This window comes from Ctenopharyngodon idella, chromosome 23 (genome assembly GCF_019924925.1).
Source record: "Ctenopharyngodon idella isolate HZGC_01 chromosome 23, HZGC01, whole genome shotgun sequence".
NCBI classification, from domain to species: Eukaryota; Metazoa; Chordata; class Actinopteri; order Cypriniformes; family Xenocyprididae; genus Ctenopharyngodon; species Ctenopharyngodon idella.
Genome location: NC_067242.1, coordinates 18,264,983 through 18,283,376, shown reverse-complemented (window position 1 = coordinate 18,283,376; position 18,394 = coordinate 18,264,983). Strand labels below are relative to the sequence as shown.

Sequence of the window (18,394 nt, the reverse complement as noted above, 5' to 3'; positions counted from 1 at the left end):
CATTCAGCCAACAACCCAGGCAGAGAGCTTTGCTTTGGACTAAAAAATAATAATGATACTTTTGGGAAGATCTGACAAGCCCAACAGCTATTTCCATGTCCAAAAAGTGTGATGTGTAGAAATGCAGTGGAGGCTGCCGACTTATAATAAGCACTGGAGGAAAAGAGGCAGTCTCAGAAAAGGCTCCCACTTTCTGTGCAATTTTTATGTGGTGAAGCCAAAAAATATCTAATTTTTGGGTTGGCCCAACTGTTCCAGTGTGCAAATCCCAAAATATATGCCCTTTAAAGAAAGAAACATCACAATGAATTTGAATTTGAACATAAAAATATAGGAAACTACTGTAATTAAACACCATTTTGCCTTGGAAACACTTAAACACAAAGAGGAAGCAGTTAGACCGCATGCATACTGCATGAGTGAATCCAACCGAAAAGCTTGAAAGCATAAAGTATAAAACATGAATTGGCGAAGCTTAATAAATCATTTTAGTGAAAAAAGGGAAAGAGAGAGTTATAAGCTCAGTTATGCCTTGAAATCAGGCATGAATATTCAATGGCGGTTGATGTCAAGATTTCCTCAGTAGAGATGAGAGGGAGTGGCAGAGAGCGTTTGAGATGAAACAGCGCTGAAGCAGCAGATGTGGGCGTCCACCCATCATTCAATCATCCATCGAGAGGCTCTCTTTCCCCTGGGCTAGTGCCAGAGTTACAGTAGGAAGATTGTACTAGATAATGCCAACAGGGGGCAGCAGCAGAAAGAGCGAAAGAGAGAGATATTAGTGATTGGACCAATCGTGAATCTAAGGATTTTGGCTTAGAGCTCATTGGCAGTCAGCACTACATAGACGACATTTTGATTTTTGAGAGTTTACCATGCAAAAAAAGCTTCATAATATTTCAAATGTACTTTTTACTCTTTTGAGTGAGAAGTGTAGCATTTCTGCTAGAAAGAAATGAATACTTCTATTCAGCAAGGGGCATTTAAGGTAGGGTAGGCAATGTTTTTCATAAACACTTTTTGTTATACTGGTTTAAACTCTCTTCACATCCTGAAAGCAATCACTAATAGAAGTGGTCTAAATAGTAAAAAATGTACATATATCTTCTGTGAAAGTCTCAGGATCAAAAAATGTTTATCTAATCATTTCATTCAGTCTGACCTACCGCCTGTCAACATATGGGTTTGCATACATCCACGCACCTTGTTCACGCAGTTATAGACAGTCACTGAGGGCCGCAAACAAACAGCAGCCACCTTCCTCCTGAACCAAAATGTTGAAATGACCGTAATTAAGTGATAAGGTTGTACCTGGAGCTGTTCACATCCTCAGACTTGGAATTATGCTTTTCTGTGGCAACACTATCAGTGCCAAAATGAATATGCAGCAGCCAGGTGGTACAAGTAAGATGTTATGTGAGACATTAAGGCAATTTAACGCATCTCTCATAATGCTTTGCAGACTCTGCTCTGGCTGTGCGCGTTCATGTGTTTTGAAGGAGGTGTGGCTTTGGAGAGCTCCTCTGAAAGGAGAGTGGGATCTTGTGCTTTCAAAACTAGCTTGCTATTGCTAGCCTTTACAAAACTGCCTACCCTACCTTTAAATTTAACAAGAATGTCAGTAATTAATAATGATACAAAAGCTCTCCATTTCAAAAAATGGTGTTTTTAAGAATTTCTATTCATCAAAGAATCCTGAAAAAATTGTCACCGTTTCAACAAAAATATGGAGCACAACTGTTTTCAACATTGATAACAACAAGAAATCTTTCCGCACCAAATCAGCATACAGTATTAGATTGATTTCTGAAGGATCATGTGACAGAGTAATGGACACTGTGACATGAAGATATAAAACAGTTATTTTAAAATGTAAAAATATTTCAAAATATTCCTGTTTTTATAGTATTTTAAAATAAATGCAGCCTTGGTAAGCATAAGAGACTTCTTTCAAAAAAATGAAAAAATCTTACTGACCCCAAAACTTTTGAACACTTAAAAACTTTTGAACTGCTTAGAGCAATTAAAAATGTTTAATGGCATTTAATTGAACACAATTAACACTTAATTTGAAATTAAAAATGTGTCATTCTTTCTTGTCTTTCTGTTCATGACTATCAGAACCATTTCAAGGGCACCAGCATGTGTGTTTAACACACAATAATAGCTACATTCACACTCCATGAAAACATGATTCATTAAAGGGATAAATCACCCCAAAATGAAAATTCTGTCATCGTTTACTCACCCTTATGTTGTTCTAAACCTGTATGAGTTGAAGAGATTTGCTGAACACAAAAGAAGATATTTTGAAGAATGTTGGAACCATTGATGGCATCATACCAGTTGATGGTAGCCTACTATGGAAGTCAATGGCTACCATAAACTGTCTGGTTTCTAACATTCTTCAAAATATCTTCTTTTTAGTTTAACAGAAGAAAGAAACTCAAAAACTTGAGTAAATGATGACAGAATTTTCATTTTTGTGTGAACTTACTCTTTAAATAATTCAACATAATAAAACATAATTGAATAATTTGAGATTAATCTTTACGATGTTTGAGATAAAATTATAAAGATATTCAATTTAAAGCTCTAAATAATGCATAAAACATTAAAAAGACTTTTCATGCTGCCCCAAGTCAGAACGCAGAGGCCAGCCGATCTCGATGTATGACTGAAATCAAACTCCCACTCGACAGTAACCCAACACGTTGCCCTCCACTCATTTCATGCTCCGAGTGGATTTCACTGGGCCTCAGTTTTGAGCCGTAACTGAAGAAAACCAGGCAGGCCAAAATAAGGAAGTAGGATTAGGAGTCAGGGCATAAATCGATGAGACATAATGGAAGGCTAGAAAAAAGGCGGAGAGCTTCAATTTCACAATCTGCTCCTCTGCCTACACACACTCGCACACACAACTGGCCCGAATACACTCTTAATCTCACACATGGGCCTGCAGCCAGGCCTGATTACTCTTCTTTTCAGAAAGGATTCATGCAGAAGGTGAATATCCAGCTTTAGAGAAAAGCTCTGGAGTGTTTACGCTGGGTGCCGCTGTAGATGACCTACCAGTGCGGTCGACAAGCTTAGACACAGAGGCTTAGACTCAGACACTGATACACACACAACAGCACACATGCACTCTTGAACTTTGTTTTTGCTCTCTTTACCTCTGTACTCTCAGGGGCGTACAAATCATTGTAACTTTTGAAGTTTGACCGCTCTCAACTTTTTGGAAGATCATCATTGTATTCTGACAGCTTTGTTTTGCTTGGCCACGGTGCAAAGAAGGAAAACTGTAGCAGCCATATGTAAAACAATGGCATTACGACCGAGTGGCAGTAGGCTCAATGAACAGGCAAAAGGTAAGTGGTAATCCTAATTGTTTTTCAAAGTAAACATGCTAGATAGATGTCTTCGACCATCATGCTTAGTTTAGATGTTTTTTTATGCAAGAACTCATGCCATAATATAGCTAGAAAAACCAACTTGGCTTCAATAATTCAGAACTGGGCGAATGTTACATCACCTAAATAATATTCATAAGCCAGGCTGAGGAGGTTTTTAATGTGTCTTCCCCAACTTTTTCAGATCACTCCATCTCTCACTTTCTTACTCTCACATTAAGAAAAAAAAAAACATCCAGAAAATTAGTAAAGCGTGTAATTTCTGTGACACTAGTGGCCTGTGATATCAATATTGACCACAGGAATAAACTACATTATAAAAAAAGCAGTTATTTTAAATTTTATTTTAAATATTTAATAATATTACTGTTTTTACTGTATTTTTGATCAAATAAATGCAGCCTTGGTGAGCATGAAAGACTTATTTCAAAAGCTTTAATATAGTATATATAGCCTACTTTCCTTTGAAGAAATAAAAATATACACACATTTATACATACAGTTTTATCACATAGCACAGATAATTTGGTCTCAGATGAATTCAACAAGAAATGTTTGAGTTCAATAGTGCTGTCAAAATAATGCATTAATGCATGTGATTAATTTTTTTTTAACATATACAATTTTTTTTTTTAACTCAATTAACACAGCAATTGATTTTTCTGTCATTATTTGGCTAGAGTTAACATTATATGATCACGCTCTTATTCACGCAAATGCTTTTAAATCACTCAAGTGCCACAAGATAACAGAGAGCGCGCTGACTGTGAATGTCTTATCTGTGTGACACACGACTTGTGTGCACAGAAAGACGTTAAATGGCCGTTTTGTCGAGAATCCTCATAAGAGCAGTCTTAAATGAGTTAAATAATGTCTTAAATGAACTTAAAGAGTTGTGAGAAAATGAGATGCGCGTCAGATCCATGTCATGTTCGGCAGCGGCAGGTCTTAAAGTCACAGCAGCCTAATAAACCAGTTGCTGTGATGTCTGTCATTAAAGGAGTAGTTCACTTTGAAATGAAAATTACCCCAAGCTTTACTCACCCTCAAGCCATCCTAGGTGTATATGACTTTCTTCTTTCTGATGAACATAATCGGAGTTGTATTAATAAATATCCTGACGCATCCAAGCTTTGTAATAGCAGTGAATGGACGAACGAGTATGAAGCTCAAGCAAGTGCATCCAACCATTATAAACGTACTCCACACAGCTCCGGGGGGTTAATAAAGTCCTTCTGAAGCGAAGCAAAGCATTTGTATAAGAAAAATATCCATATTTAATAAGTTATAAAGTAAAATATCTAGCTTCCACCAAACTGACTTCCATATTTAACTTATGAAGAAAGTGTTACGCCTCTTGCAGTTCAAAACACTTACGCTACATAACTGATGCTTTTTTCGTAAGTTGATTATGGAAGGCGGTTTGGCAGAAGCTAGATATTTTACTTTATAAAGCTTGGAATGCATCAGGATATTTATTAATATAACTCCGATTGTGTTCATCAGAAAGAAGAAAGTCATATACACCTATGGCTTGAGGGTGAGTAAAGTTTGGGGTAATTTTCATTTTGAAGTGAACTAATACTTTAATGTTAATCAAAGAACAAAGGTAACAGAGAAAACTGTAGCTTTAATAAGGATTAATCTATATTTAATTTAGAATTTCTGCAGTGTTTGATAACTTTTTTCAATTTCTGTATATTTCCTACCTGTTAGACAGGTAGGAAGGCCACATTTATTATAATGACATTTATTATAATGGGTTTTTATGTGAAGATTGTTTTAAGTTCACTTAAATTAAGTGTTTTTTTTTTTTGTTTTTGTTTTTTAAAGCCTAATAAATGTTGAAATTGAAAGCTTTCAGTTAAACTGTAATGTTAAATGTCTATAATTAATGTTTTTAAAAAAATCAATTTCATCAGTACCAGTATTAGCATGGGCGGCACTAGGGAGGGGCTAGCAGGTGCTTCAGCACCCCAAGCACCCCCATAGCACCCCACAATTTTTTTTCAGCAATTATATACAGGTTGTGTGTTATATTTAATAAATAAGTTGATAATAAAAGCAACAAATAAAATAAAATAAAAACATTTGACTCATGACTACGCATGCATGACGTCATTTGCAGCTACTGTCGCACTTTTCGAAATGTCATAGCATTTTAAAGTGGAGCTGTTCCTTGTGCTAAGAGCTGCCCTCGACTAAAGATTTTTCTAGTAGTCGTTCATTTAGACCATTATCCATTTAGTCGCATGTTTATATTAAATAAATTAATATAATAATAGCCTACTAAACCATTCTTTAATAACATATCTTTGCGCTCAAGCTCGCGCATAAATCTTGCTGCAAAGCACCGGCAAAAGTAATGATTATGAATGTGTTGGGGGAAAAGAACACATTTTAAACTATTTAAAACATATTTAAACTATAGTAATTTCTTAGTGAGTGTCGGCTGCAAAGATGAAATTGCCGACGCTGACAAAAAAAAAAAAAGAGAGAGAGAGAGATCGCACGTGCACCTCTTACCTATGCTTGCTATTACTTTAGATTCCACACTCCTCCGCATTAACAGTAATTTACTTTTTGGAATATATAAAGATGCGTTTTTTGACTTGTACGAACTCCTCTCTATATCTGAGAGATGTGTCTTGTCTCCGACATTTGAAGACATATAAGCAACTGCAGCAGCTTGGCACATCTGGCCATTGTTCAAAGAGAGGGAAGTCTGGTTTGAGACTTTAAATAGCAAGTAAATATATCCCAGTGCTTTTTGTTCCATTGACTGAAATTCTGAAATGCTTGTTCAGTGAACGTCTGCCTATTAAAAAAAATAAATAAATAAAATAAAAAAATAAATATTTGGAAACTGACTGATCTATGTGCTTGTTTAATTTCATAAAAAAAAAAAAAATTGTATTTAAATTGTGCTTTCAAATAATCACGTAATAAAATGTTAAAAATCGATCCCGATTAATTACAGAAAAAAAAGTTTGATTAATTAATTTTTTAATCGATTGACAGCACTAATATTTAAATAACATTAAATTACATTGTATTCATATTTTTGAAAAATTCATATTTTTAATAGCAGATTGCACAGAGAGAAGCAGGAGACTTGAGCAAATGTCTCAGTTTAATCTCATTGGTTTCTAGGAGAAGTACTAAAATATTAAAGTGAGCTTATTTGTAATTTGTCTTTCCTATTACAGGCAGTTCCCCTTTCACTAATATGCAGACCCTCTAGCTGAGCAAAGCTCCTGATTGAGAGCTGCATATGGAAAGGCAGCCCATCTGTCATGTCGAGACCCTCAGTGATCTCTGGTGCCAATAACCTTCTGCTCTCTGGAGGGCCGTGCCACTGCCGGGGCAAAACGAGCAGCAATAAGCGCTAATGCCTTCCTGTTTCCTCCATATTCCGATCATGCCAGGCTCATTCAGAGCCACTTTGTATGCATCCGTGCCCTGCTAGCAGCACAAACACGCAGGACGGGAAGTGCTGTCTTTCTCCACGGACAAGCCTGCATACTTTTACATGTGCTGTATGCATAATGCCCAGTTGGCCGTCTTTCCCTGCACTCCTTCATCAAGTGATTGATGTTTTGCTGTCACCAGCCTCTGAGAAAGCACTAAGCGAGTCGCCGTTCTCTCTGCTTGGTCTCACCTGAAGCTTTTTTTTCCTATTTTTATTTAAAAATGGAGGGAAGAGAACGAGATTTGCTTCTCCTCACAGTCCAAAGGAAGGGTAAAGCAGTAGGGTGTAAAAATAATGGGTTATGTATGGATTCAGGAACGTGTGTAAATGAGCGAGCAGGGAATGTGACGTCCTCTGCCTCACCGTAACCCTCGTGTTCCCTCGTGCCCCAGAGATGAGGACAGGGAGACTGTAGGAGGTGGGAATTTGACAAATGGAACCACTAAGCAGCTTCCCTCCGTGTGTGTCTCCAGAGCCCTTGAGAGATACACCACTGCCAGGGGAGATGGCTGAAGAACACACTCCTGGCTCAGGATTTGTGTGTATGTGAGGGTGTAAGAACTGAGGGAATGATTTCCTGTTACTCAGAGCACAATATTTATAATAGATCTCATCATGTAAGGACAATTTTAACTTAACTTTAACCAGTGGAATGCATATAGAACACATTTAACTATGAAGCACTACACTATCACCAGGCAACATAATATAATATAATATAATATAATATAATATAATATAATATAATATAATATAATATAATATAATTAGGGCTGTGGATTTAACGCGTTAATTAGATTAATTAATTACAGGAAAAATAACATGTTAAAATTTTTTGCGCATTTAACGCACTTGCCCTGCCCCCAGACGGGGTAGGTCATCTGACATTTCATACAGTTGATGATGAACGTTGTTAAATAATTGCCTAATATAATATTCAGTCTAGTGCTGCAAGGATATTGCACAGCACTAAGATAACCGACCTTCTTGTCGGAGCTGTCAGTGGTCTGTCACTGGTCGTGAATTTTAAAATATTTGAGATGACCAGTCAAATCAAATTAGGTGGGCTTTATGTTCACGGAAGCTGTTGAGAGCGAATTCCAGCGTGCCGCTTCAGTTAGCGGTCATAAAGTGCGCGGTATGATGTATGTAGCTAAACTACCCATTACCTGATAATGTTTGATGCTTTAAATGACCGACAAAAATAATGAGGGATGCAAACTATTAAACTTCAAAGATAAGGAGACTGAGGGAAAAATATAAAGTGATGATGGAGATGAGAAGGAGGGATTTCTAAATCTAAATTTTTAGAAGTTAATATTGTTGTTTTAGACACAATACTTCACTCCTGAACGAATCATCTGTTTGAACGAATGGAATGAATTAGACATTTACTGCCACCTATGAGCAGTTTTAGTTTCTTATCAGAGTATAATTTCATTTTTTTTTTTTTTTTTTTTTTTTTTTAAATATATCATAATTCCATATTAATAAAATAAATAAATATAGTTCACCCCAAAAATTAAAAATTCAGTCATCATTTACTTAACCTCATGGTCCAAAAGTTTGTGTAATAAATTCTGTTGAATCAAATAAATATATTTCTTTCTAAATTTACATTTTGTCATGTAATTTTAATCGCTTGACAGCCCTAAATATAATATAATATAATATAATATAATATAATATAATATAATATAATATAATATAATATAATATAATATAATAACAAGACATAACAAAACAGAATAATAAAATAAGAAGCAAATGGAGTAAAATAAACAAAACAACATAGGGGAGTTTATTATTATTATTATATTCTAAAAAATAAATAAATATTTAAAAAAAAAGATTTTGTGTAGCTCTTATTTATTAATACTAACTGTTGCATTGGCTAATATGAATAATAGTCACTGATTGGTTACTGAAATGTGCTCACATATTATACTTCAAAGAGTTTCAATTTGATTCAAGTGAGACCAAAAGTATTGAGTTGTTTATTTTGTAATCAGTCCATCCATTTTCACCAGTTTGATTCATTTAGGCCAATTTGCAGACTGGCTATGAACACAATAGTCATGTATTATGAAGCTGACAAGGAAAGGAAAGCCAATCAGAGCAACAAGACGACAATGTCACTGTGATTATTTTATCATCTGATGAAGAACACCTCTGAGAGGATATATCAGCAATAGGATTCATCAGTGTAAAAAAAAAACAATATTAAAAATATATATATTTTTCATTTACGTCCTATAAGCTAAAGTTGAAATTTAAAGTATGTTTGTGAATGGATAAAATCTTTGTCATTAGCTAGTGACTGTAAATCGGTCCTTTTCCCTTTTGACCTTCAGTCTAGTTAAGACTGGAACAACTGACTGGTGAGAAACAGGAGACAAAGCACATAAAAGCATTTAAAGATTTACACAGACATTTGGGTAATACATTATAGAGTGAAAAATCCTTCGACAACAAGGAACCACTTCAGGAAACATGAAACACTGCATGCAACACAAGATTTATCCACAATGGTGTAGTTTTGCGTTCTGGTTTGCCTATTGTGTGGTAAACAGTGTGAAAAAGCAGCCAGCTCAGCTCATGGGTTGAAAACTCAATCTGCATGAAAGAGATTCGCCTCTTTTGCTGCCCTTTTTACCCAGTGAACAATTCAAATCCTCAGTTATGCTGCTCATGTATAATCGAGCCATTTTTGTGGAAGAAAGGCTGTAAAATGTCAGTAAATAGACGTTTATAAGCAATTACAGACTCTGTTTTATTTCAGCTGTGTTTTCTTCTTCTTAAGCCTCCATTTATACTCACCAGAGAACAATCAGCAGAACATTTGAGGCGAATGTATTCTAATCAGTGCTGCAAATAGACTTAAACAATAGCCAGGCACTGAAGTCCACCAGCAGATATAAGGAAAGAGGACAGGCATCATACACTGATCCTGGTGGTACAGGAAGTGCCTGCTCAGCACTTCCTCTTTTTAAACTTTACACTGCACAGCTGTAAGTGCATAACTATGGGATTTAGACAAGCAGCAGGACAGACAGACACAGAGAAAGGGATAACAAAAAGAGGGAGAAACAAAGACAATATGAGCCAGGCTCTTACATTTCAACTCCAGACGGATGAAATCCGTGTTTCCAAGGTTTTCCAGAAAGACACCATAGGGAGCAGAAGTCTTGAAGTAAAAGGAGATGTCAGCACTTGTTTCTCCTTGAAAAGTGGAGAAATGCAGGTACGAAGATGGCGTGTTGAAGGACGCCGCGTTCCAGTAGCTTCCTATAAAACAGACCAAAGAACAGGCCGAAGGTAAGTTTCAATAGTTCTGCTTCTGAAGTTTACAGTCAAGGTCCTTTTTATCCAATATCTCAACCTGAACCACATAAAACCACCATGAAATTCACAAAAGCAAAGCTCTAGCTGACATCAAAATGACTTATTGTATTCCGTGATTCTGTATTCTACACAGTGGCCAGCCTTCAGAGGTCTCATGTACTCAAAAAAACATTTGAGAAGTGACCTGTATCATCAAAAAACACTTAGGAGGAAACCACCAAACAACACGAAAACAACAATTCAATCATACAAGTCAACTCTTGTCAAAAATTTGAGTGGAAGTACAGTGTTCAGGGCTTTAGCTAGTTCCTGCCATTACCGCGCGCAGTGTGTGCTGTGTGCGTCTGTAGGGGAATGGAGATCATACGGTGCCCAAGAGTCATTTAAAAGCCAGCTTGCCAACATCTCCCCTTTCCAATAGCTCTTGTGGTTTGACCCATTGTGAAATAGAGGCACACCAAATGCCCACTTATCTGAGTGGAAGAGACAAAAATAAAGTGTCATTTCACTCTAAGATGATGAGTAGTGCATTTTTCAGGTAAGGGGGTATTTTGGGTGATAGCTGAGCTGAGGGATAAAGTGAGAGATCACTCAAAATCAAACACAAGTTTGATGTACAAGCTTATGTTTAGCTGGAATATCTCCAGAGCTTTGCCGTGGACAGTTATTGTACATCCTGTGGCTGGTATTAGTGTGTGGGTGCATGTGTGGGAGAAAACATGCCAGCTCTCGTTTAACATTCTGGTGAAATATCTCCTTGTGCAATTAAAAAATAACATTTGCTACACTACATTCATGCATTTGCTTTCTGTTGACAAATATGCTGTTTTGGCATCTTAACATGCTCTAAGAAACTGCATTCACCTGCGATCCATACAAAAAAATCAGAAATTCTATAAAAAAATAATTAATTAAATAATAATAAATAAATAAAATCATTTTATAAGAAAAACAAAACAGAAAAACAAAAAACTCGAACATGTGCTCTTTTGTGCTGGATTAGATGTCACAAAGCCTGGTGCCAATTCCAAAAACTACTCAAGTTAAATAAATTAAAAGTGTAACTACAGTTTATATTTATAATGCATTTGGGGTCAGTAAGATTTTTTTAAAGGTGAAGTAGTTTCTGTGACACTAGTAGCACTTAGTGAAATTTAAAAAAAAAACAAAAAAAACATTTTTTTTAAACAACCTTGCAAACGCCCCTATCAAATGTCGCGCCTCCTCCAACATCCCAAACACAAATCTTATGGCACTTGTGAAGGCATGTCTCAACAGGTAAAAGTAGGCTACTTTCAACAAAAGGTCCAACACATTAGAAATACTTTTAGCTGTTGCAAGAGTTAGCAAATGAGTAGTCTCAGCCTCAGATGTCATGCCCACGAACCATTGGCTGAACGTCTGATGCATCTGAAGTCTCAGTTAACTGGAAACACTTCGGGATTTTCAAAGTCGTCATCTGGTTGGTTGTATTCTACAGGATGTCCAGGAGACGTGTGTGTCACACTCTTTAATAGTCCGCCTGGAAACAAATGCCATGACGTAAAACCCCCTCGTGGAAGAAGAACGCCGTTGTGTTTGAACTGTGACAATGAAGGCTTACCAGGATCAACTAAACGCTGGATTTTCAGAAGTATGTGAAGTTCGCGGCTCCATTGTTGCAGTAAACTTGCAAAACGTTCTTCAATGAATAATTTAATAGAAGCACGCCGTTATTCTAGAGCCATTGACTTTACATTTTCACGCCCCTAAACATGACATGGAACAAAACTGTGATTGGTTGCGTTACATGTCAGTCAAACGTCCTTTTGGGCGGTCTTTGGCCAATGAAAGCTGCGATAGAGTCCAGACCTTCTGCCATCAGTCTGAAGGTCTGGCTACGAGAGACTAGCAAATAAGTGACAAATGACCAAACCCTCTGTCTAGAGCAGTGGTTCTCAACTGGGGGGCCCCTCAGTGATCCTCCAGAGGGGCCGCAAGATAGCTTAAAATGAATTTAAATATATTAATATAATTAATTAATTTTAATATTAATATGTTAAATTAAAAAATAACAAAGCACAACCTCTCTCGTACGTATTCTGTGATTGTTTTGGAGCAGCCCAAGCCGTTTCTCATTGTGCTGTGTGAAATACAGAATCGCTTATAATAAACACATCGTTTCTGCACCAGGCACATTTTTTGACATAATGCACCACAACTGTTGGAGGCTGAGTAAACATTATAAACTAGTATATTTGTCTTTCTGAAAGGGTGTATAAATTATGCTCTATGGCCGGGGTGTCCAAAGTCAGTCCTGGAAGGCCACTGTCCTGCAGAGTTTAGATCCAACTTGCCTCAACACAAGTATCTGGAAGTTTCTAATATGCCTATTGAGACCTTGATTACCTGGTTCAGGTGTGTTTAATTGGGGTTGGAGCTAAACTTTGCAGGACAGTGGCCCTCCAGGAGCAGGATTGGACACCCCTGCTCTATGGTATTGAAGCATCCATTGTAGCATTTATAACCTGTTTAAACTTTGAAGGTCTAAATGCAGTGAATTTGCACTTCTGCAATCGAAGCTGAATGTCTTTTCCCATATAACGCATCAGTCATGGTCCTACACTGGCTAAACACCCTCTGGATCTGCCTGCTACAGTAGCCACACCCCAAACTCACGATATTAGTTGAGCCGGAAAGAGACTGACAGATCTGAGCGAATCGACCTCAATGTTTTGATGGTGCCTGGGAGGCTCAATGTTCACATTTTTGGGGGGTAATAAACCCAGCAAGGTTTATTTTATTCAGCAAGGCTGTATTAAATTGATCAAAAAAGAGTTACAAAAATGCTGTTGTTTTGTAGTTTTATTCATCAAAGAGACCAGAGACTAGAACCACAAGGGACATTTAAACCATACAGCAACAGGCCAAAACAACAACTGACAAAGAACAGGGGAAACACAAGGGCTAAATACCTGAGACTAATGAGGTAACAAGGGGAACATCTGTGGAACCAATCAGGGAGCAAATCAAGGTGAAAAACTACAAAACTACAAATATGGCACACAAGACAGGAAGTGAAACAAAAGTCCAAAGACAAACACGTAGATCATGACAACCAGCAAGACTTCCCTACTCAACCAGTTTTATCAGAAAGATCATGCTGGTCCACTAGCTAAACCAGCTCTAAACTAGCCCGGAAATTCATGCTGACTTGAGCTGGTCTTTTCAGCAGGGACTGTTCACAGGCACTTCCTTCCCAAATTCAACACTGTCATAATGAATAAACTATTGACTAATGACTGAAATATTTTATACGACTGAAATATTTTTGCTCAGCTATTGGCTAAATGCTAAACCACAAACACAGAGTGACAGACACAGACACACTCCCATTAATAAGATCAGATTTATCCCTAGACATTTACTGTGACTCATGGGCTTTAAATCAGAAGGATACATTAGCTCTCTCTGCTCTAATGTCTTGCAAAAACAACTGTATGGAGAGGAGGAGAGCAGAAGAGACAGAATAAAAGATCTAAGGAGGGGGAAAAAAGAGAATGTGATAAAGAGGAACACTGCGACAACGGACTGAGAGATATTAGAGGATGATGTCACCTCAAGACAGATGGAAACAAAGAGAAACAGAGAAAGAGAGACTAGAGTAAAGTTGTATTCAAAGAATCAATTCGGTTTTGCAGATGGGGAGACTGCTGAAACCTCCTATAATTGTTTCTAACCAATGAGTCAAGGTTTAGCTGGTTAGCATCAGTAGGAACTTTATCTGCATATAAAAAAGGATATTTCTCCATTGACAACCATTCAAAAGTAGCCATGCATTCTGACGCAATTTCATACGCAAATTAATAAGGCCTATAAATTGATGATAAAAACTTTGCTGAAAATCCTGTTGTACACAATCTTCTGTTGTATGATTGATAGTTCATACTGTTTTAGCAAGTTTCAGTATAATTCTAAAAATGTCCACCTTCGGGTTGTGGTACGTGTGTCTTTTACTTGGCTACAGAAACATTTGTTTACTTTATTATCCATAAATTAAAAAAAAAAATTCATCATTGTATTGCATTGCATTATAAGTTTCGCCCCCACTATAAAAACTACAGAGCTCTGATCATGAAACTAAGCATTTAAATATCATCTTACTAAGACATAGTGTTATTGGGTGATATAGAGTAACAACTGGTATTTATATGTATTTTATTTATGTTGTCTGCTATAAATTCTCATTGATTTACAATGCAAGCTATCAGAATTTCATCTAATGCTTTGACCATATAAATATTAGAAACTGCACCAAATTGCATATTTTTGTTTAGTTTGGGTCTCTGAATAAAATTGTTTTTTTTTTCTCTTCTCAAGTGTGAGTTTCATATTCTCTAATATCATACAATATGAGCCATAAAAGCCTGATGCGTGAAATATGATACTCAACAAATTTTTTTTAGATTTTGTCTAAAGGTTCAATAAACTGTTCCATTAAAAAAAAAAAGATTTCTTTGACTCTTATTTTAGGCTTTACAGGATTAAATAGACACTTAACAATGAAATAAAAAATAAAAATGGAAAAATCCTGTCATAATTTTAGGGCTGCCCCCTAATAGTCGACTAACCTTTAGTCGATGAGAAGAGGCTTAGTCGACCAAAATTTTATTAGTCGCTTAATCGCACGAAAAAAAAAACAGGAATTGGCATAGTCATGCAGTCTGTGACGGACAGATCGTTAAAAGCTGGTCCATTTGGTAAATACAGTATATCAGACAGGACATCCAAAGCCTCGCCTGTCATTCATCGACCTCAAATATGGCTTATCATCTGAAACATGTAAGTAGTAGCAACTTTACATGGACACTCGTGTTTGTGCGGAGTGTAAAGGCCCTGGTATACTTCAAACGAAACGAAGAATGAACTGATGTGACGTCATTTCGAACAAAATCAGGCCAAAACGAAGTTCGTTTTGTGTTCATTTTGGGAGTTCGAAATGGCTTGCCAAAGCAAACTCTCAGGAAAAGTTTGCTTTAGCTGCAAAACACCTTTGTACTACCATTAGTCAGTGATGATAACGCAATAGGAGGTGTGCGCTGAGGCTCCGCCTTCTTTCATGCGGAACTTTTCTTTGACTCATTTCATCTGTTGAGTTCGTCGAGGTAAGATCTCCTCGGGTGAAAATATGAACACATTGGATGGCTGCTTTATAGTAGGAAATGAAGTTCTTCTGATGAAATGAGGCACTCACACGGTTTTTCATGTTTGATACTGTAAAGCTGCTTGAATAAAATGCCATATAAATAAACGTAACGTGACGTGACTTAACTGGAGTGCTAATTTGCAGAGCTTGTGCTAACATACCCATGTTGTTATGATCAGATGCTTTTCTTATGCTTTCTATAAAAAAAGCTTGCCGTTTTCTCATTTTTTGTTGTGTTTATTTTGTTACTGAGAGTTAAGCGTGCCTCACATATTTATATATTCATCGAAACGTCACTCTCAGCAGTGTGGGTGGCGTCAGATGTTTGATAACAGTATATCGCTGTTCACGTATTTCGAACTTCGTTTTACCCCTAAACGAAGAAAGAAAAAGAACTTCGCTGTGAGTATATCGGGGCCTTAAAGGACGAATAGTAGCGCGCTTACTGCATGACAGCTAACATGGAGGCGCCGGTGCGATCACTTGCACAGTCATTTTTGGTCATACAAATAAGAGTAATACCTCTTTTAAATCTGCAAAGAGTCTACTTTTATTTGTGTGCACTAACAACAAAACGCTTTTTAGCATTTTTATCATGAACTTGAGCGCGCCCAAAAAAATAAAAAATAAAAAGAACCGAAACTCAGTGTACACTTGCCTCACAGACGTGAAAAATATATCTATAGAAAGTGAAATGTCTACTTTTAAAATGGACCAATTCAAATAAAAAAACAAATATTCTCAGGATATGTAATCCGTATGAAACAAGCATATCGGCGCGTCCACTACTGCGGAGATGAAGAGTCAGCATCGTCAACTTAATCCCTAGTCGACTAGAAAAATCTTTAGCCGTGGGCAACCCTACATAATTTACTCCTCCTCATGTCATTTCAAACCTGTATGACATTCTTTCTTCTGATGTGAAAGATCATGATTTTTTTTTTTTTGTGAACTATCCTTTTAATATTAACTAACAGAGTTACTGAGTGATTCTGTCATGTTTTGAGTTTGTTTTCTGATCTGTTTTTCTGTTTTGTTCATGCCTGAGTTTCTTGGTTAGTTTTCTAGTCTTTGTATGTCTTCGCATCCATATCACACATAAATTCAGACTGCAAGTAGTTGAATTCCTGCAGATTCAGCAGCTGCACAGCGTCAATGCCGTATAGAGGTACTGGTGTGTACCTGCAAAAAATGTTCACTTCATCAGCACCGAATGCAAGAGAAGTCAAGGACCCCTTCCATTTCTTTCCCACAGCCACCTATATCCCATAATTCTTGTACGTGCTTTCTATACAAACAAAAACTTCCTAAACGTCACCCTGTACTGCTGCGAATAAATCACCAATATGTTTCTGTGGCGACTGGAGTAGGAGGAGAAGCGGAGACGTCCATGCAGCCATAAGGGAGGTCTGGGCTTATCACAGCAGCACAGGAACAGCTCTTTTATTCAAGCTTGGTGAATGTAAGACTCTCAGTTTGTCTTTAAAGCTCCGTCCATTAACACCCAATGTTCCAGCGCATACTCATTTAATTATTCACCGATTTGCAGAAATTTCAATAAGAGCCAGTGTGTTTTTTGGAATGCAGTGGACGTTTTTAAATCAGGCTAATAAGGTGGTACATGTACCTGATGGAGGCTGATTAAATATGGCTCCTGCAAACAGCAGTGAAACAACTCACAGTTTCACCCTTTAGATGAGCCATCGCTGTCCTTCCAAGGATTACAATCTTGTGTTCGAAATGGAATGTTACACGACTGTTTCAAAGCATCTCAATTTCACGCGTGTCACTTCTGGTTAGTTTTTTTTTTCTTTTCGTTTAAGATTTTTGAGTGATGTCCAGATGTGATTATTTTGAACCGATTCAATAAGATTTGGAGTGTTCTTGAACTGTGACAAAAGCGAATGGATGTTTGGACGTTCATTTCGCTTTAACAGAGTCAAGGACATTGAGAGCAGAGGAATTCAGCTGTGAAGCACTTCAAAAAGCGGTCTGGTTTACATTGATGCATAACACTGAAAAATTCAAAGAGAGCTTAGTCTCCTGACTCTGCTTTAGATTGTGCATCTACTACTTTTAACAACAGCGAATGGCAAGGAATGGTGTACACATGCAAAGTACATCTCAGATGACAAATGTATGCTGATTATTAATACGCTGACTGAGCGTTACTGCTTGCCAAATGTTTCATTCAGCAACAGCAGCATATTCCATATGCCAAAGAGGGAAACTTGTAAAGTTGGATGCAACAGCAGTTGTTTTTTTTATACAGCACAGAGGAAAACTGCTCCTTGGAGGAACCGACATGAGTCATGGCTTTAGAGCAGGAGATTTGCCTTTAAATAGGGATGAAATAACAGATGTGGATATAAACTAGAGGCAATTCCAGGGCCAGTGCCAAATTCAGACAAGTTGCTGGTACTGTAGGCTCCTCACATATACAGTATACGGTAACCTACACCTAATATTTTTGTATTCATAAACAAATAAATAATAAAAATGCCAATATAATAAATTAAAAAGAAATAAATCAAATTAATTAAATAATGATTCATTTAATGCATTATTTTTTATATTTTTTATTAATAAAAAATGAATACAATACTGTATTAAATTAAAATAATATTAATTAATCTAACATAACTATATAATAATTAAATTAATATAATTGATAAATAATGATAATGAAAAACAATCCTTGACCCCTTGGTTCACACATGATGTGATTACTTATGCTATCGTTCAAAAGTTTGGGGTCAGTAAGATTTATTTATTCTTTATTTTTTTGAAAGAAAAAAAAATCAGCAAGGATGCATTAAATTGTTCAAAAGTGACAGATAAAAACCTTTTCACTTTTACACAAAAAAAAATCTATTTCAAATGTGTTTTTTTTACTTTCTATTCATCAAAGAATCCTGAAGTTTTATCAGTTTCTACAAAAATATTAAGCAGCACAACTGTTTTGAACATAAGAAATGTTTC

At 36.6% G+C, this 18,394-nt stretch overlaps 1 protein-coding gene across 1 annotated transcript in view; it reads right to left on the bottom strand.

The window, feature by feature from the left end:
• The window catches only part of cntnap2a (contactin associated protein 2a), a 394,941-nt gene that overhangs the window by 54,998 nt on the left and 321,549 nt on the right, over nucleotides 1–18,394 (bottom strand). Inside the window, exon 16 of the mRNA XM_051882071.1 lies at nucleotides 10,000–10,170. Within this exon, the coding sequence (XP_051738031.1) occupies nucleotides 10,000–10,170 (171 nt within the window). The remainder of the gene's footprint in view (nucleotides 1–9,999; nucleotides 10,171–18,394) is intronic.